At 33.3% G+C, this 21,395-nt stretch overlaps 1 protein-coding gene across 4 annotated transcripts in view; it reads right to left on the bottom strand.

The window, feature by feature from the left end:
- Positions 1-1,011: 1,011 nt before the first annotated feature.
- LOC117174831 (multidrug resistance-associated protein 4-like) overlaps positions 1,012-21,395 on the bottom strand; it is a 146,080-nt gene continuing 125,696 nt past the window's right edge. For all 4 annotated transcript variants that reach the window (XM_033364210.1, XM_033364211.1, XM_033364212.1 and 1 more), the window contains 7 exons: positions 9,684-10,188; positions 9,338-9,568; positions 9,034-9,264; positions 8,686-8,948; positions 6,963-7,402; positions 6,733-6,862; positions 1,012-1,312 (listed from right to left, as the gene is read on the bottom strand). In XM_033364210.1, coding sequence (XP_033220101.1) covers positions 1,094-1,312; positions 6,733-6,862; positions 6,963-7,402; positions 8,686-8,948; positions 9,034-9,264; positions 9,338-9,568; positions 9,684-10,188 — 2,019 coding nt within the window. In that variant the 3' untranslated portion in view covers positions 1,012-1,093. The remainder of the gene's footprint in view (positions 1,313-6,732; positions 6,863-6,962; positions 7,403-8,685; positions 8,949-9,033; positions 9,265-9,337; positions 9,569-9,683; positions 10,189-21,395) is intronic.

Raw genomic sequence — 21,395 nt, 5'->3', positions numbered from 1 at the left:
TAGCAACCGCCACCCCTTTCGTTATTCCCCCCCTCTTCCTCACACAGAGAGTCTCCTTTGAACGCGTACCGGTTCGCTCCCCCCACATACACTATTGGGATACAGTGCATCCTCCTCATCTACGCACTGTTGGTACCCCGGTCACAGTTTTCTATCAACACATTTCCAAATAGTAATACTTTTTAAATCCATTCTTCAAGAGTTTTTCATTGTTATTTTTATTTTGGTAAAATTGCGCCATGGCATGATGTTAGGACTATGACGCACAAGCTTGTAAACTTGACTTTACTCATTTTTACTCAGCAAATGCTCAGTGATTTCACTTCTGCAAACTTTCGGTACATTTTTGAAGGTACATTTTTGATTAGCTAGTTACTCGCATAACGAATTCACGTAGGTAATTAGTTCGTGCGACGCACACCTAGCGGCAAATTCAAGCAAAATGCTAATAATTTTTGAATACACGTTCTAATCTTGCAAAGAGACTCTAATTTATTTATATATTTATATTAAGTCAGTATTTTTTTCCAAATACTTATCTTGTAAAAAAAACAATAGTTCATTAATTCATAGAAAAAATTCTATAAAATTAGTCAAAATCCATTTCTGCAGGTATTGATGTTTAAATGAAGAATAATGTTGAAACTTTTTACTGCACTTTTTTACTCTGTGTATGAATATTTCTCAATTTTATAACAGAGTATAAAACATGCAATAAAATAAATTAAATATTCTTCTAGGATAAACACTATTCAATTTTTCGTGTGATATTTAGACATTTAAATATTGTAAAAATTTCCAAATTTTGAAGTTTAACTTACGAAAATTCAATTATTCTTTTGGCCTTTATTCAAAAAAATGTTTCTTGAAATAATGTTTGGTTGTCATATGAAAACGTTAAAATTATTTTGATTCTGAGTATCATTCTCGATTCAGAGAATGCTCATGGTGATTTTGATGTAATAAATGTTTTTTATGGTTTTATGATTCATTTATTCAGAAAATTAATTGGACTTACAGTGATACATTTTTTATAACGACATATGAAATAATTGTGTGATGACTAGCAAATTTTCAGATCTGTTTGAAAAAGTTACATTTTTGTCGTATACAAGTTTCCAAAACTACTATCATTATTATCTATAGAACCTCGATGTGTAAGGTCTAGACTTCTTTGCGCCATGTTTCGACGGCAAGCAATCTCAGCCAGCTCCAAAAGTTTTTCTGCTACTTTTTCTCCGGTTTGCTGTACCATCTGTGCAAAGTAGCCATTTGGATTATCTATCAATAAATCGTAAGGGCAACCAAATTCCTGTAATAGAAGAAAATAATGATCATGCACGTAGATTTCGATAAAAATAAAATAGTTTTAATACAATCCTTGCGAAAATATGTCAGGAAAAAAATGACAAGCGTGTCATCTTTTTTTTGTCATTTTTTTCTTGCAGTTTTTACGCGCCCACATGAAAACGATAGGAAAAACAACAATTCGGACGACAGATGAAAATAACGTTCCCTGATTGACCATAATTTTTAATAACATCGTGCACACGTCATGCACTTCGCACGCGTAATATGGCCAATATTATAATGTATTGTAATGATCACATTTCAATAGATTGCATATTGACTTCTAATCTGTGTGATTAGTATTTTTTAAATATCTCTGATTATTTTGAATGACTTCCTATCCAACACTTTTGTCAGGGAGCCTAATCAGTGGTGTCAAAACTCGGATGTCTCTGGCATGGGCAGTAGTTATTTCTGTGTATTTTTAAATTGACACATAGCGTTACATAAACTAAAAATATAAAGGAGTAACTGCTGCGTATGCCAGAGATATCCGCATTCTGGCACTACTGTGCATAATTCAGTTCACACTAGGTACAGTCCTAAGGCCCTTTATCAGAATGGCAATTGCGTACGAATTTTGAGGTCGGACGGTTGAATATTTTTGTCTAATTTTTTGCATACCTCATCTAAATAACCATATCTCAAATCAAGTAGAGCCGGTTTTTTGAAACAATGTTTATATTTTGTGTAATAATAAAAAACGTAGAGAACAATAGAGAAAAATAGCAGTGACACTCAGTGACAGCTGTACATGCATGTCCACAGTGAGCCTGCTCACCCTCGTGAAACTTAAGTCAGAAGATTCCTCGCAGGGTGATGACATGGAGCGAATGAATGCCGGGCATTTTTACGGGATTTTAGCCGATTAGAAAAACTGACATTATTAAATTATTGATTAATTTAATTTTAATTACCAGAATTGATTCATTTATATAGTTACAATAAACTCAAAGAAAGATTCATGAAAATCGGTTAATATTTGCAGTAATAACGTGGCAGTTTGTGAAAAAACGAGTATTCTATTTTGAGCAGGGCCGCTTTTTTAACAAAATCATTCCATTATAGATTATACGCGCCGAAAATGCATATACAGCTAACACTCCGTGTTACTACTACCTTTCTTCCATTTTTTATTGTGAAACAAAATATAAATATTCTATCGAAAAAATGACTCTACTTGCTTCAAGATATGGTTATTTAGATGAGGCATACCAAAAATCAGACAAAAATATTCAACGTGTGGGCTTAAAATTCAGACGTAAATCTCATTCTGATTTCCGTAATAACGGCAACATAACACTTTCATTATTATGAGATAACTGTCTGTTACAAAAATTGTCATTATGGAACAGCGGGTTCATTTAATGTCAATGCGCTAAATCAATTCATTTATATAATTACCAAAAAATTAATAAAAGATTCAGGAAAATTGTTTTGCGTGTGCAGGAATAATGGCGTTTTTCGGGAATTTAGCCTGACTTGTTTCAACAATTATTATTTATTTGCACAATTGTTTGCCCCTGTAAGTCGTAGGAATTCTAAAAGATTATTTTGTTCAGGATATTTAGTACTTTAAAACAAGTTATACTGCAATCGATGACACAATCAACGAATGGTCAATGTACTTTTTTTAAAGAAATTTAGCAATTGAGTACTCGGTTCTTACTTCTTAGGCCGAAGGGTTGAATATGTTTGAATCATTTCTTGCATACGTCATCTATATGCTCATATCTTGAAGCACACAGAACCGCATTTTCAATTTCATTATTACATTATAGCTTATAATCTAGATTATACGCATCTAGATTGAAATTAAAATCTAGATTAAACAGCTATTCAGCTAACATTGCGCGTTATTACTGCTGTTCTTTCCTTTCTCATTGATAAACAGAAATATAAACATTTTATCAAAAAATTGGTTCTGCTTGCTGCAAGATATGGTTATTTAGATCAGATTTGCAAAAAATTAGACAAAAATATTCATCCGTGTGGACTCAAAATTCAAACACGATTGACATTTTCATGTCCGCAATAACGACAAATTAACACTTTCATTATTATGAGATAACGGTCTGTTACAAAAACTGTCGTTATGGAATCGTGCATTAATTTATTTTTTATCTACAGAATCAATTTATTTATATTTTAAAAAAATGAATAAAAGATTCAGGAAATTGTTTAACGTGTGCGGGAATAACGGAAGTATTTAGGGAATTTAGTCGGACTTGTTTAAACATCTATTCATTATTATGACAATCGATTCCCCTGTAAGTCGTAGGAATCTTAAAAGCTTATTTTCCTCAGGATATTTAGGACATTAAGAAAAAGCATTTATTTAAACAATTTGTTTCCAGTACATCGTGAAAAATACCATTTACTGCAACTGTTGACAAAGATGATTCCTACGACTTACAGGAGGAAACGATTGTGAAAATAAATAATAATTGTAACTCATAATAATGTCGCTATTGCGGATATCAGAATGACAATCACGTCGAAATTTTAAGCCTGCACAATTGAATATTTTTGTCTAATTGTTTGCATGCCTGATTTAAATAACCATATCTTAAAGCAAGCACAGTAGTGCTAGAAGAACAGTAGTAATAACGCGCAGTGTTAGCTGAATATGCTGTTTAATATAGATTTTATTTTTAATCTAGATGCACGTGTAATCTAGATTATAAGCTATAATGTAATGATTGAATTGAAAAAGCGGCTCTGTGTGCTTCAAAAAATGAGCATGTAGATGATGTATGCAAGAAATGCTTCAAACATATTCAACCCTTCGGCCTAAGAAGTAAGAACCGAGTACTCAATTGCTAAATTTCTTTAAAAAAAGTACATTGACCATTCGTTGATTGTATCATCGATTGCAGTAAATAATATTTTTTTACCATTTACGGGAAAAAATTGTTTAAACAAATGATTTGTTTTGAAAATGATTTAATTATTTATTTGCACAATTGTTTAGCATGCAAATAAATAATAATTGTTTAAACAAGTTAGGCTAAATTCCCTAAAAACGCCATTATTCCTGCACACAGGAAACAATTTTCCTGAATCTTTTATTCATTTGTTGGCAATTATATACATAAATTGTTTTTGCACATAAAAATTAAATGAATCCACGGTTTCATAATGACAGGTTTTGTAATAGACAGTTATCTCATAAAAATGAAAGTGTTATCTTGTCGTTATTACGGAAATCAGAATGACAATCGCGTCTGAATTTTGAGCCCGCACGGTTGAATATTTTTTTCTAATTTTTTCATGCCTCATTTAAATAACCATATCTTGAAGCAAGCGGAGTCCTTTTTTTGATTAAATGTTTATATTTTGGTTAATAGTCAAAACGGGAAAAACAGTAGTAGTAAAACGCAGTGTCAGCTTATATGCATTTTCTGCGCGTATAATCTATAATGTAATGATTTTATTAAAAAATCGGCTCTGCGTGCTTTAAGATGTGAGAATTTGGATGACGTGTGCAAAAAATGAGTCAAAGATATTCAACCGTGCGGCCAACAAATTCAAAATAGAATACTCGTTTTTTTTTAAACTACCACGTTGTTACTGCAAATATTAACCGATTTCCATGAAAATATATTTTTAAATTTACTGTAATTATAGAAATTAATTAGTTCTGTTAATTAAAATTGAATTAATCAATGATTTCATAATGTCAGTTTTTGTAACTGGCCGAAATCTCGTAACAATGATTTAAGTTTGACGAGGGTGTGCAGGCTCGCTATGGACATACGTATACAGCTCTCATCGATTGTCACTGCTATTGTCCTCTATTTTGATTATCAAACCAAACATAAACATTTTATCGAAAAACCGGCTCTGCTTGATTTGAGATATGATTATTTAGATGAGGTATGCAGAAAATTAGACAAAAATATTCAACCGTGCGACCTCAAAATTCGTACGCGATTGCCTTTCTGATAAAGCGCCTTAAGGCTAAAATGTGAACGAGTCTATATCGTGCGAGTGATTATATTATTAACATTTCCAAAATTATTTACATCTTCTGTTTGAAATAAATTTACACCATTTTTAATTTTAAATTGAAAAAGAGACCGATCTGTTCGTAGTGGTACTTAAGCGCCGGGCTTAATGTCTCTGTTTATATATTTTTTTCATTTAGAATTATGGGAAGGATAATTTTCATAAGCAAACCATTTCATGCAATATGAAAAAAACTCAATGCATTTTTGATCATGCGCTATTTCATGTTTTTTATATTGCATAAAACGGTTTGTTTACGTAAATTATTCTTCCTGTAAATATAAATTTAAAAATATGTTATAATATTCATGGTAATCCCAGAAAAGTGGGGTGGAGGGGTTGCCGGAATAGAGCTGTAGTTTGTTTTATCTCGACTTGATGGCGCCACTTCGTTACTTTACTAAGTTCATATTCTTTAACATGCGACTGTACACAGTGTGATTCAGTTAAAGTTTCCCTGGCGGACCAGAGGACCCGAAAGGAGCCTCTACAAAGTACCCTTAAAGAGCCCACTGAGTCCCCCCTCAGTTCCTTCTTAAAAAAACTAAAAAAAAACAACAGCAAGATCAACTTTTAAATTTTTAAAGTTCGTATTCTACGTTAAAATTTGCTTTAGAAACTCACGGAGTAATCGCAATACTTTTTCTTGCACCGTAAAAAAATTAAAAAATTAAATACCTGTCATTAACATGGGTGGAAGGTGGCTTCAAGTGCATATTCTTTTAGTAGCAGTTAATAAGCGTTCCGTTGGTAAATTTGAGAATTTTGTCTGAATGCTAGCGCAATGCATTAGAAACCTCAGACAAGAACACTGCCATGCAAGCGAGATAGAATTTTATTTTTAAACTTCGCGCGTAATATACTACTTGAGCTATTATGAATGCGCTTGAAGTCACCTTCAGCAGGAGTTAATGAAAATTTAAAAGTCGATCTTGCTGTTTTTTCGAGTTTTTAAAGAAGGAACCGAAGATGGACCCAGTGGGGTTTTTAGGGGTACTTAGTAGAGGCTCCTTTCGGTTCCTTCGGTCCGACTCCTACCTTACTAGCATTTTTTCCGATCATACCAGTTCCACACAAAAGGAGATATCTAGCTAAAAGTTTGTTATATTTAGACCAACTACACAGCTTACCTCGTTTGTGTATCGTTAATGCATCTACGCTGCCTTTCTATCTTCAATAAAAATGTCATCATTACGAAGAAGATATTTGTTTTTTTTTTAATTTTTATTATGTTTTAAAAGACTCTATTTACTTGTATAATATTGGCCAGGTTACACGTGCGACCGATGTCACGCGTGTCATTGTTTCCTTGCCATACATTTCCGTAAGGCAAAAACACTTGACAGAATGTAAAACTTCATTTCAACTTACCACCATCTGACCTCTTTCCATCACAACTACACGATCACTGTCTATGATAGTATTCAACCGATGAGCTACTGTTAACACAGTACAATTTGTAAATTTGGTTCGAATCGTCTTTTGAATTAGGGTATCAGTACTGCAACAATGAATCAGTTATTCAGACAAATTATTTAGAGCAATTTTCAACATAAAAATTGAATGAAAAGCACAATTTTTGCTCTAATTGAGAAACTTACTATGAATCTATGTTGGCTGTGGCTTCGTCTAATAAAAGTACTTTATTGTTTCTCAATATAGCTCTTGCCAGACATATCAACTGTCTTTCGCCAACACTGAAATTACCTCCACCTTCAGATACTTGTAAATCCAAAGAAAGATCCCCTAATTCTACTTCCCTTAAAGCATCCAAGAGAAGTGAATCTGAATATATGCCAAACGGGTCCAAATTACGTCGTAAACTTTCAGAGAAGAGGACAGGCTCTTGTGGTATTATTGATATACGTGAACGTAAATCTTGTAAACCAATCGAATTTGTATCTATTCCATCTATAATCACTTCCCCTTCCAATCCTTCGTTATACAGACGAAAAAGAACTGATATCAGAGATGATTTGCCTGCGCCGGTCCTACCGACTATACCAACTTTCCATCCTGATTCTATCACCAAGTTTAGGTTCTAAAATGTATATAATTGAATGAATTATTATCGAACAAATTAAAAATTTAAGGAATTCTGAGTTTTCTATTCCTGCTGGAAATAAAAGCAGAGATTCTCTATGCATACAAAGTTTTCGCATTCTGCAAAGGACATGGGGGCCTATTTACTCCTATCTTTATGTAATTATTTACTTATCCACCGTGTCTAAGATAAGCTCTCTTTTTTCTACCTTATCGCTGGTTTCGGTGTATTCTATCATCACACGGTATTATTTGAATTACTTTGTTGACAATTAGTGAACAGTGATAAAGAAATAATGATTTCCTTTAGAAGAACTTTTTAAAAAATCCGTAACATTAGAGCACATATCGGTCCTGGCATAAGCAGTGATCTGATTCGATATACCTGTAGCAATCTATAAAACTTTAGGTTACGAAGTAATAGTGTGAAAATTCAATGCTAATTCGTTTTGCTTCGGAAAAGTGAAGCCACTTGTTGTCCGAGAGTTAAAAGGGAGGATCCACGACTAGCGAGTGGACTATCTACTATCTCATAATTCTTACTTTTCCCCTCTCGATCTCGCAGATATTCCACTTGCCAGTTGTGGTCCATCTGCACCAAGTATCAGCTAAAAAGTTTTTACGTTTTCGTAAAATACAGTTTTCTCTCCTTGCTATTACTTGCTATTCTCTTTATCCAAATCTATCCTCTATCTACGTCAACTGGTTTCTATTATTTGTCTGCCCTTTGTATCTCATCATCTAATTGCAGTCATTACCTATCTTTTTGAATCTCGGTAATTGTATTCAAATCTGTCCTCCGCATATTCACATAAATCCTATTTAATTCGAAGGAAATATATGATTAACGATAGAAAACGATACATATGAATTTATATTACCCAACGGATAAAAAAGAGTAGGCGGGAATAAACGGGGAAAGACATGGGTAGAGAGAATGCGCTTCAAAAGGATAAGACTGTTTACATCTGGAATAAGATGTCTAAAAGGATTTGAACGGGTAAAATAGAAAATGATAGTGGCTGGATAGTAATTCTACCCATTTATTTCCAGCAGGAATAAAAAAGATCGAGGTCGGTGTCCCATGACAGCGTCAAACTTGGTGTATAACGTAAAATGTCAAATCAATGGACATTTCCGACCATGATATTCTCCTGGAAATCTACAGAAATACTATCATTGACTGACATATTGAATGATATGACGCATTGCGTTTTCCACCAAGTGTTTACGTTGCAATGGGACACCGCCATGGCAGCCATTATATTATCAGGTACACACTTTCAAGACAAGAGGCCCGTTCAGTTTATATCTTAAGTTTATATTCTTGAGAATGATTCGTCCTTTTGATGGCCATGCAGGTTTTAACGAATTAGAAGATTCTAATGGATGTTCTTGCGGAAGATCAGTGTATTCTAGTATTCTTTCTACAGAAGTCATATATCCAATCGTATCTGCAGTTCGTCTTACTCCATATGGTAACATGCCAGACAAAATTAAAGATTGTGAAATAGCCAACCCAACATCGGCGCCAGTAACATCATCTGTTGAGAAAAAATTTTATGAATTAGAAAATTTAATGATTTTATAATCTGTGGAAAAAAATTTTTGATCTATGAAGAATCTTACTTGTAAGAATCAGGGTAAACGTAACGAATGCAATAAAGATACAAACAATGATGTCAAGGTAATAACCAAGACAACTGGATGAAGCTACTGTAAGTATCCAAGTACTAGTATGAGTGTCTTGAAGATAATCGAATTCCTGTTTGAGCTTCCCTTCCATTTCGACACCACAACTTCTTATAGTTGTCAAACCATTCAGACTCGAAGTAATATATGAAAATACTGGACTTTTGCCTAGAGAGTATTATTTATTTTTCTTGTATTGTATTTTTGCATTATAAAAATTATTCGAAGTAATTTTACTTACTGACACCTTCCAGCCTTTTTAGTGCTTGAGCTGTTTTTAGATAGTAAATTCGGATTTGGTTGTATAATATGATCATTGCAAGAATAGGAATTATCATCCAATAATTTACAATCGTAACCATAACAAATATTCCTAACATAATAAAAAACACTTGCGCTGCTTCTACGAGGGCCGCTGGTAATAGTTCATCCATTGTACCAATATCTTTAGAAAATCTATTTAAAATTCGTCCTAAAAAAATTTGTATGTATTTAGGTAAAAGTGACAATAAAATTAAATTAAATAATCAAATAAAATGCTTAATTGTGTAGTATTCATTCTTTTAGATCATTCAAGCAAGATTTACCAGACGGATTTGCATCGAAGAACTTCATGTTCGCATGTAGAAGATTCGAAAACATAGAATTATGTAAATATTTTCCAGCGAGAGTACAAATAATTATGAATGTTGCAGCACGCAGAAAATTCGCTACCATACATAATGCTAAAAGAACTCCATAAATATAAATGCTGTTCGATGTTGTCAGTAGTCCATATTCATCATATTCCAAAAAATAAAATAATTTGTCGCTTGATGTTGATTGTGTTATGTTATTTGAAATATCATTTCGTTCCGCTTCCAAATTGTTCCAATAACTTGCCCAGTAGTCAAAACCGCTCGTGACAACCTGAGCAAATATCAGAAGGAAGACGAGTGTAAAAAGAGTACAACAGTTTCCAGCTTGTCGTAAATACCGAAACAGGATATCCATATTCATTGAACCCTTCTGCATTTCTTCATCTTCTTCTGTATCTCCTGTCGAAACTTCATCGCTGTTCTTAGAGTCATCATGAGAATCTGAGGTGGCTTCCTATGCATGAAAAAAAGCAGAATTGATAGTACCTAATATAGCGTCACTCAACTTTCCTGCTGTTAAAGATAAGAGCCGATTGAGAGACATTAAAAATGATTAAAATATTAAGGCATTTAATTTCAATATTCTGCATTTGATGCATTAGATAGCGATGAAACGATTAGAAAAAGAAAGAATAAAATAGGTTAATCCATTCAATTTCTGTTGAGTGTTTTCGTAACTTATCCTCATTTCTCAGATTCTACGACAAAAAATATAGAAGAAAGATGCTGCGTATTCTTGAATCGGAAAAATTTGCAATTGCCAGTTATTTCATTTTCAAGATTACACTGGAAGGGTATGCAATTCGCAGCCTTTTCTTCAGCAATTTCTTCTTGAATCGAAAAAATGTGGAATTGCCAGTTGTTTCATTCTTAAGATTACATTTGAAGGGTATGCAATTGGCAACCTTTTCTTCAGCAATTAGTTTTTCATAATTTTCAACCGAAAACTCGGAATTCATAATTTTTTTCTCTCTTTTTCTTGAATCTTTGTTCTAAAAACAGCTGATTACTTCATAATGAATGTGCTGTTGCTAAGGTTTCATGCACTATTCAGTGTGAAACAAGAGGGTAAAATTTTTAACCAAAGAGATGAATCAATGTCAATTGAAAGGATGAAGTAGAAAACATAAATTTTCAACAAAACAGTCCCACATTCAATCAAATAGTTGAATATTCAACCAAAAATTAAATATTCATACAATTTCAAACAAATAGTGCGAATTTCTATACTAAACAAAAAAACAAATTTCAACCGAAAATGGAAGTGTTAAATTTTTGTAAAGAAGATTAATTTTCAGTCAGAAAAAATACAAACGCGCAGCAAAATATGTATACTTTTTCAACAAAACTATGAAAACTATGAAGCCAAAAATTCGAAGTATCTTCAAAAGGGTTGAATTTTCAACCAGAAATTAAGTCATTTCAAGAGAAAAGTTAATTTTCTACCAAGTAGTTAAATTTTCAAATGTATAGTTTTATTTTTATCTAAATAGTTGAATTTTCTACCAAAATAGTTAGATTATCAACCAAACGTATGAATTTTCAACAACAAAGCTTACTTTCTACCAAAAGTTTTTATTTCTTGCCAATTATATATATATTTTTAAGCCAAATAGTTTAATTTTCTACCCAAAAGATAAACTATAAGATAAACTAAACATAAGTTTTCAACCAAATCGATGCATTTTCAACCACGAAGATTCAATTTCTCTAAAAACTTATCTAGTTTTCACAAAACGTGGAATAATTGCAATTGCAGTTAAACATGTGAATTTTCAAATCAAATGATGAATCTAAATGTATTCATAAATTTATTTATGGAAATACATAAATATTTAACAGTAAACGATAAATTTGTAAGCAAAAGTAGAATAGTTATATTTTATGTTAAATTAGTAAATTTTGAAGAAACGAATGAAGTTTTCCAACAAACGAATGCATTTTTTTTACCAAATAGTTGAATTTTCAACACAAAAACGACCAATTTTCATGGAAAACATTTAATACGTGTATAATGAACTTTCAGTACATGTAAATCAAGAGCGGAATGCAGTTACTGTGACGTTAGCGCAATTGTTTAATACAGGCTTTCAAAATGAGAAGATTTAATCCGGAATGTTTCTAATTCAGATTTTAAATAACTCGGACAGCGTGAGTATTGATAAGACACAATTGCCTAAAATGAAAAAATAAATTCACCTTCATGGTCACCGTTGACAACATTTTTTCTATATTGTAGGTAATGTAGACATTGTAGACCTTGAAAATAAAATTATTGTGCAAAAACGTTCAAATTTGACAGTATGTATTAAGTATTTATTTAAGTATTCCATTTTTGAAACCGTGAGTGGCAGGACTATAAGTAGTTATCGCTCTTCATTTAGTGCGCACAAGCCACGTTGTCTTCTTCTTACGCACGGAAAAAGTGCGAGTGAAACAGCTTTTAAAAATAAAGTATGTTTATCAGGTTATTCGAGCTTGTTATCTTTTGCTACCAGCAAAAGTTTTTCGAGCTGTCAAGTAAAATGAGTGTCAAAAGGTGTAAACTATAATAAAAAATACTGTTGGTTAAGTGCATACACAAGTCAAGTGGATTTATTAGGATTGTGGTAATCAAAGAAGTTCTTTATGGAAGTGGTAAGTATAAATTCTAATTGCAAAATTCAACGTTCATATCGTTTCATTAAATTCTATACTCACCAATTTTATAAATGGATTCCTTTCATAATCACAATCTTATGTTATTCACTGAACTAAAAGCATGAATTATATTTCACTTCTTTTACTTACTAATTTGACTTGACAACTTGAAAAACGTTTGCCGATACCACGAAGGAATATTAAGGAGTGGTATCACCCTATGTTTTTGGGGTGGAGAGGTGGAACCACGAACGTCCAAGAATTTGTAAATTTTTTCTACGAATGGATGACCAGGGCCAGTTGCGCGCACATGTGCAGTGCTGTTTGCGCTGTCACCTGTTCTACCCACTCCCCATGAAGTGTTCTACCCACTGCCCACTCCTTCGTGTTCAAAACACAAGTCCAAAACTTTCAAATGGTGTTGCCATGGCAACCGCCAATGCGCATGTGCGCGGAACTGGCCCCGGTTATCCATTCTTGGCAAACATTAACGAATTCTTGGAAGTTCGTGGTTCCACTCCTCACTCACACACTAAAAAAAATTTGGGCAATCAGCTGTCTTCATGGTTCAAAATGCATCGATTTGGTTGAAAACTTATGTTTCTGACTGAAAACTGAATTGTTATACCTATTGATTGACGATATATATTTTTTACTTGAAAATTTAATGTTTTCGGTTGTAAATGAATCTTTTTGGTATTTAAATTATCTTTTGGGCTGGAAAATAAAATACACTCGAGTCGCGGTACTGCGAACTCCCGCTAGTGAAAACGCTTTGCCCCCGATAGTGAGAACGACGCTATAACCCCTTCACCCCCACTACTCATTTCTACATTTGATGATTTCATCAAATGCATGAACAAACCGTCTTGGTTAACAAAGCATCTTTTCGGTTGAATATTCAACTATTTACTTGAATCTGGGACTGTTTTGTTAAAAATTAATGTTTGGAACTTCATCCCTTCAGCTGATATTAATTAATCGCTTTTCTTAAAATTGTAACTATCTTGTTTGACACAAAAAAGTGCATGAATCCTGAGCAGCAGCACATTCATTGTAAAGCAAGCAGCTGTATTTCAAACAGATTCAAGAAAAAAAAAAAAGAAAAATGATGAAATTCGAGTTTTCGGTTGAAAATTATGGAAAAGGAATTGCTGAAGAGAAAGCTGCGAATTGCATACCCTTTAAATGTATTTTTGAAAATGAAATAACTTCCAATTCGACATTTTTCCGATTCAAAAATACGCAGTATCTTTCTTCTATGTTTTTTGTCGTAGAATCTGAGAAGAGAAGATAAGTCACGAATACTACAACAGAAGTTTAACATTAAACGATTATCTTCTTTCTTTTTTTTCACGTCTCGTCATTATCTAATGCATCTAATGCAGAATATTGAAATTAAATTCTCTAATATTTTAATCATTTTTAATGGCTTTCATCCGGCTCTTATCTTTAACAATAGGAAGGTTGAGTGAGGCAGGATAGGCACTCAATAAAATCCTGAGCACAATCCTTGGGTTTTCCGATATTTAAACTACCCCACGCGCATAAAATGCATTAGATTTTCAATCAATTGCAATAAAACACGAACCAAACCATTTTTAGAAAAATTCTTCTTTGAGGGATTGTATTTATCCACTTAGATTACGTGGTTGAATTATGACGTTAAAAAATTAATAACTGTGAAAGAAACCCAGTCATTTATAATTGCATGGGCTAATTTTCAAGCCTGAGGAAGCTTCTTATTAGCTTAAACTGTGTGGCAATGTATACTAATTCCTATTTGGTCCAAACAACTGAATTAAAATTATCTTTCCAGGATAAAAGTCGCTTAGATCAATCTTGACTTTAATGAGGCAAGGCCTCAGTCGACGGAGTAGAAAAAAGTGTTAAATAAAGGATCCATTCTATTTCCCAGTTGCAGGAAAACGTTTTATCTAGATTTTGTATGACAGTTGCTCGCTTAGCAGGGCCGTTTCAAAACTTTGAGGTGGACTGCGCTCGCCTAAAAAAATTTATATATTATGATAAAGTATCAAACTTGTTTTATTATCAAATCAAGCTTTATTATTTTCGTAATAAATTATAATTTTCATTTATTAGACTGATCATTCGCTACAGAAATGCGTGATAGATTTTTTTATATGAGAAATTCTATATCAAATCACCAGAAGAATGTAAGCTATTGTTAGTAACTTTGATGAAAATTTTAGTATTTAGTATATCTGAAAAATGCACAGCTTCTTCTTTATTTTTTTACAGATTGCTTACATTGTCCTCCAAAAGCCAGGTAAACTTCAAAATGGGATCTCTTGCTAGTTTTCGAGGAAGGTCGTGGAACGTATGTCGTGGCGTGACGAGCCCAGTGCGAAGAGCGACCGAGTGTTTCATCTCTGAAGTTCGGGCATACGAGTATAACTTATACTGGTATGCGCGAACTTCAGAGTTCAGACCTTTGGACTTTTTTCACTGCGCTCGTGATGCCACGTCCTGCATTGTAAGATATCTATAAAAAAAGTGTATTATTTTTAGAAATTCAGTTTAGGAATTCGTTTTTTAAAAATCCAAGAATTTTTTACATTTTTAGTTTCAAAAAATATTTCTTCAAAACTGCATCTTATTACGAATTAGAGAACAAATATTATAATTTTCATCAAAACTACTAACAATAGCTTACATTCTTTGGATGATTTGACATGGAATTGCTCATATGAAAAAATCTTTCACGCATGTCAGTGGCGAATTATCCACCTGATAAATAAAAATTATAATATAATGTAGAAATAAGCATAATAAATTAAATAAACAAAATACAAGAAAATTTGCGTGTAAGCTTGATACTCAATCATAATAATAAAATTTTGCATCAGGAGAGCATAGCATCTTGCAGAACACAAGAGAATTATTTCACATTTTTTCCAATATATTCTTAGTTTTGGGGTCATGTAAAAGTTCAGATCTGTGAGAAGTGTGCCTCGTGACAACATTTTTACTTGCATTTATTTAATAGCTCTGAATGAAAATGGTGTTTGAAGATTAGAGAAGCACTGTTTTATTCAGAAAATTTAGCAGACTTTTGTAATCGTTATGAGAACCTGCTAAGATTTTTCTGCAAAGCCACTGTGATATTAGGCGGCAATGCCCGACAATCTAATTTCACATAGGATCCTGGCGGAATATTTGCGGGTAATGTTCCCAGCGTTAAGGTACTTCCTTAGGCTTGGAAATCAGCCCATGTATTACTGAACCACGCTTTTCTCCTACATTTCTGAATTGTTTGATTTCATATTTTAACCACTAAATATAAAGTTCTAAATACAGAATCAGACAAAGCTTTTTTTCGATAAATGGTCTGATTCCTGTTTTATTCAATTTAATTAAAAATTGATGCATTTTATGCACCTAGGAAGTAGCAAACTGCCACCATGAGTGTACTCATGGTGAACGGAATATTGGGGCCTGTGTCTCGATACGAAACGTCAGGTGTGTCTGTGATGCCGCGCTCAACTTTGCTATTATTTTTTTTTTCCAATTACAACTGCTGGCGTCACAATGAATGTGCTGTTAGTCAGAATTTATTCAACCTTTTGCTTTAAGATTCATATTTTGTAGTCGAATTTCACTGTTTTTCATTCGAAAAATTAAGATATTATTAACTGAAATCGCAGGAGCCTACTTTTTCGAAGTGAGGATCAAGCCATAGAATTATACTATCAAATGGCACAATGTGTAGAGTTTATACTATGCTGAAATTTTACAGAAATTTTTAATCTGTTTCTAATCCAATTACAAGATGAAGTGTCTACGAAATAAATCCATACAATATTGCATAGTGTTTTCTGACTATTTCCATCAAACACCATAGTTTTTGTTTTATTCGCGTAAATTTTGAGGTCCATGCTCTTCATGCTTACGTTCAGTTTATTCAACATTCTTTGCAAGTCTTCGATTGACTCTGCCATAACAACCTTCTCATCTGCGAGCGCTAACCCACGTACCCTTACTGTTACGAAAACCACACCTTTTTCGTCGAAAAGAACCATTCTTAATCATTTGTCCATTAATAATATAAATAACCATGAAGACATAACGCATCCTTGTCTAACTTCTTAAATAATATCGAAACAGTTACTCAGTTTCCCATTCACTCTTACACTCGCTTTGCTACCCGTGTGTGTATGTTGTTTTTATAGCTTGTAGGAGCCATCCATTAACTCCATGCAGTTTCAGGACTTCCCAAAGTTTAGTTCTGTCTACCTTGTGAAAAGCTTTTTCTAGGTCAAAAAATGCAGAGAACTTTTTTTCCTACTTTAAAACTTCTTCCTGTGATTTGTCTTAAGCTAAATATTTTATCCGTACATGACGTTCCTGACAGAAATCCACTTTGGACTTCCGAAATCTTTGCTTCTGTTATTTTCATTACCCTACGAATAATTATTTTTGAGTGTATTTTACTTACGGTACTTAATAAGCAAATCCCTCTGTAATTATTTAGGTCGCTTTTATCTCCCTTTCTTTTGCAAATTGGTGCGATAATCGCTTTTTTCTAATCGTCTGGGGCGTCTCTCATCCCGAAACATAAATTTACCAATTCGCACACTCTATCTGGTATGTACTCGACACCGCGTGTAAGCATTTCAGCGTTAATACAGTCTACTCCAGCAGCCTTACCGTTTTTCAAGTTCTTAATTATATCTCTAACCTCAGCGACACAGTCTTCCTCAATTGAGTTTTCTAACGCACCGTGTTCTGCATCAGAGTTGTGGTTTTCTATAGCTTCATCTTCGAATTGTCCCCTAAAACAGTTTCTGAAAGCGTCTAGTATCCCATCTGCATCATAGAATTTCTCCATTTACTACTTCTCATGTTGACAAATTCTGTACTTTTGTTTCCCTTCATTTTTTTTATAAAGGAGTTTCTTGCTTCTTTCAAAGTCGTTTTGTATTTTCTTCTCTTCTTCTGCTCTAATTTTATCTTTACTTTCTTCAATTAATGTTTTGCGTATCCTCCTTTTGCGTTTGTATTGATTTATATGTCTATTTCTTTCCTCATTGCTAAGACCTACGATGTTCAAAGTTCTCATGTGCGCTTCTTTCTTTGCTTTTTGGGCAGCCCGAATTTCATCAATCCACCACGCATCACCAGACATTCTTCTTACAACCGCGGTACCACACAGTTCGATCCCACACCTAACAATGATGTCCCGGAACTTTGTCCATGCGCCCTCTATATCTTTTTTTTTATAATCTCCTCCCATGTTGCCCTATCTATGCTTTCGATTATTTTATTTTGGAAATCTATTCGCACATCCGGTTTCTGTAGGTTTTCAATTTTCGATTATTAATATTATTATTAATTAATTAATATATACATATATGTATAATATAATAAAAAACTATTAGTATCAATAATAATTATTGATTAATTAATATAATTTAAGAAATTATATAATACATTATTTATTATTATTAATATAATTACATAAGATTACATAAGCTTGCGTACGATTACACTAATTATTGACCATATCGACCGATTTTCCTAATCTTTTTTTTCATTCTTTTGTAAATTATTGAAGGACATTTATGCAGGTAATTAAAATGTAATTGAGCCATGTTTTCCTTATTTTAGTGATTGTAAGCTGTGATCATAATTGACGGTTGATTTAGTGTAGTCTTTATCAAAAGACAGAATCAAATGCTAGGAAGTTAAAAATATGGCCCGTACAATTGACGTATATAAGTTTCTTCTCTCCTCTCATTATTCTCAATAAACTGTTTCGAAATGTGTCCAAAGCAAAATTTTCTGTTCGAAATTACTACTTTTTTCCCTGGGCTAGCTGATTAGCGATAGGTCTAGGCCATACCAGACTTTATAGACTATACCATAACGTCTCTTCCAGCATTGTGGGACACAATGCAAAATGCTCTGCTACGAAACCCCCGGCGGCAACGTAGAAAAAGAAAATTTATAATTACCTGAAAATAAGAAGTAGGGTGCCAGACACCAATCCTGTGTCCCTTGAAGAGAAAAACATACGCTCAACTATAAAATAATAATTCAAAAGAAAAACTATCGTTCTAGATTTTTACGGAAATAAGTCCGAAATTTTGTTCAGCTCAGGATAAAGGGTTTCTGTGGGGGCGAAAGAAGCTACGGGCTCAATTGATTTGAATTTGATAATAAGTTGAACAGTGACTTATGAAGTTTAATAGAAAAATGTTGATCTAATTAATTACAAACAGTCCTCCAGGAGCATCTAGAGACATACGTACCATGAAGTATCATTAGTTAGGTATCATCAGTTAGGCACTATTAGGTACCTTATTAGGGAGTGTCCTATATAGGCACCTATATAGGATCCTATGTCCTTTCCTATAGGTGGCACCTATAGATGAAACATATAGCATCCTATCTAGAATCCTATATAGGATTCTATGTAGGTTCCTATATAAGGACCCTATATAAGGATCCTATATTAGGTTTCTATATAGGATCCTATATAGGAACCTATATAGGAATTTTCAATAGAGACAATTACTCAAAATGGAAGTTATGCTTTACTCTAGTACTGTATCTAACCTTTCTTCATACAAAATTCACACACAAATTTTCTCAACCAAAATCTATAATCTTAATCAACAAGAAAAATAAAGAGAACACAAACTGAAAGGGAGAAAGCTGGACCCCTACCTTAACCCTTGAAGCCCGAAGCTTTTTCCTGTATCTACTGCCTTAGCTAACAAGAATGGACTCGTCTCTTTGGGAATTATTTACGTGGATTTTACAAAAACTGCGAACTAGTCGATGGCCGACACAAAACTAACCCTCTCCTTCACACACGGTAAAAAAAATTGAGCTGTGCCAGGGATATTATTCCTTATTATAGCTAAACATTTAGCTGAAAACGAACGAAGGAATTAAGAAAGATTCCTGGATCAGCTTCAATGAATATCCTTGACCGTTTTCCATATACCAGGGATATCCCATAGTCAAACCCCTGATAAGTATAGCTATATTAGGGATTTTAAGTATAGGCGTCTGAAGGAATTATTGGAACAGTGCCTGTACATTGTGGGAGCAGCGAAATAAAATGGCGAATGTCTAATCGGGAGCAGTGAAAGTTCAGATTTACTTTGGACAATTAAACGTCGTTTACCACTTAAAATGTGCGCGCATGTTAATATTTAACAGAGTTTATGATGCGGTAATAATAATTTACCATTTTTTCGATTGTAGGCGATAACTATATTGAAATATCAAGAAACGCGATAAAAACAACAAACTTGACCTCCAAATACATTATACGGATTTCAGGGAAATTAATTTTCGCGATACCAGACGAAAGATTGGCTAGTGTAAGTTAAAATATTTCTATGACAATCAAATTGTTTTTCTGATCAAAAGATAATAAAATTATACATAATCTGTCAAAAATAATAAACTCTCCAACTCAGCAATTGTTTCCAAATTACTGATTTACGAGAACAATTTACATAAAGTAACTAAATGTTTAACTCTTCTAACTCAACGTTTTATCTAATCTAAGCGGAGACTTTCTTTGACTTTAATATATTCTCGATTCACTCGTTCGCCTTAAGAATTTTTTTTCCGTGCAGCCTTCGCCAGTTTCACTTTTCTTCCGCCACAATCAGTGTGCGGTAGGTGCTACCCTCTCTAGCTATAGTGTTGGGACTCATTGATGTGACTCGCATGAGCGTTCCGGCATGTGAAACGCCGGTCGATTCAACAGAGCTGCCTGCATATGTTGACAAGTGTATCGTAGCGGTGGATACGCGTGATCAGCTTGATCAAGTGAGATGAAATGTTTCTAAATTGACAGTGGCTGTACCGTGGCAGCGTGTTGCTAAGCAGCAGTCTTATTTCCTGCCGGATTTTCCTCATGGAATTGACTCTGGGATTTTCGGGTCCAAGGGAGGTCGTCTGGCTATTCTCCACTTTCCTACAGGTATCTAATCTAATCTATTTACATTGTCACGTAAAATATTTCTCTCATAAATAATAAACAAAACGTAACTACACTCTCATTCTACACACCACTATTTGAAACAATCTATATTTTAACTTAGTTTCTAAATTAAGCTTGTGCCGGCCATGGAATTATCGCTGTCTGATTTTTCGTTATGATATTATAATATTATGGTCTGGGGGGGGGGGGCAAGTAACAATTGGGTTGCCACCGCATTACAATACGTAATAAATAAGGTCAGACCATGGTCAGATCAGATCTTAAAAACTAGAAAGTCTGGATATATCCATACCTGGGTGAGACATGTAAACAGACTGTCAGGACATTCTTGCGCACGTGTAGTTTCTTTCCGCAGAGCATTCCCTGGGCAATAGTTGAAGCACTTCGTTAAGTAAATTGTTTAAACAATTATTTAAAACCGAAAAATGTAAAAAATAATCGTATTTTCTGGTTTAAATGTAATTAGTTCTCATTGTTTGGAGTAGAAAATGTTTCTTAAGGCATTATTTATTCATTTAAACAATTATGTATTGTTTATTTTCAAAATTTCTAAAAAGTGAAGCAGAGACGTCCAATTTTTCTAAATATTTATCTTAAGCAACTTTTTGTTGATGTTATTTTCTATTGGTTGTTGACGTTGTTGTTTTGTTGATATAAACCATTCACACTTAACTTAACGGAAATTTAAAGAAAAAAAAATAAATTGTACAAACAATAACATGCAGCTTTTAGCAGAATTGACTACTTCTCCAAATCTTTGAATATTACGTTTAACTTAGAAAATACGATTTCAAAAGTATTTTTCGAAAATTAATTACCTAAACAAATTATATTTGTTTAAACAATTAAAAAGTGGCTCATTTATTCCTTCTATAAACTGTACAGCTCAATCTTTCGAAATATGAAAATAGACAATAAATAATTGTGGATCGGGATGCAATAAGGGCACATAAAATTTTTTCGTGCGAAAACGAAGTCCCCTGGAGGCTTTAGAAAAAATTTTCGAATTTTAATTTTCAAAAGATATATAT

Source organism: Belonocnema kinseyi, chromosome 6 (assembly GCF_010883055.1).
Source record: "Belonocnema kinseyi isolate 2016_QV_RU_SX_M_011 chromosome 6, B_treatae_v1, whole genome shotgun sequence".
Taxonomy (NCBI): domain Eukaryota; kingdom Metazoa; phylum Arthropoda; class Insecta; order Hymenoptera; family Cynipidae; genus Belonocnema; species Belonocnema kinseyi.
Note: the sequence above shows the minus strand (reverse complement) of the source record. Positions and strands in the feature narration are given on the sequence as shown.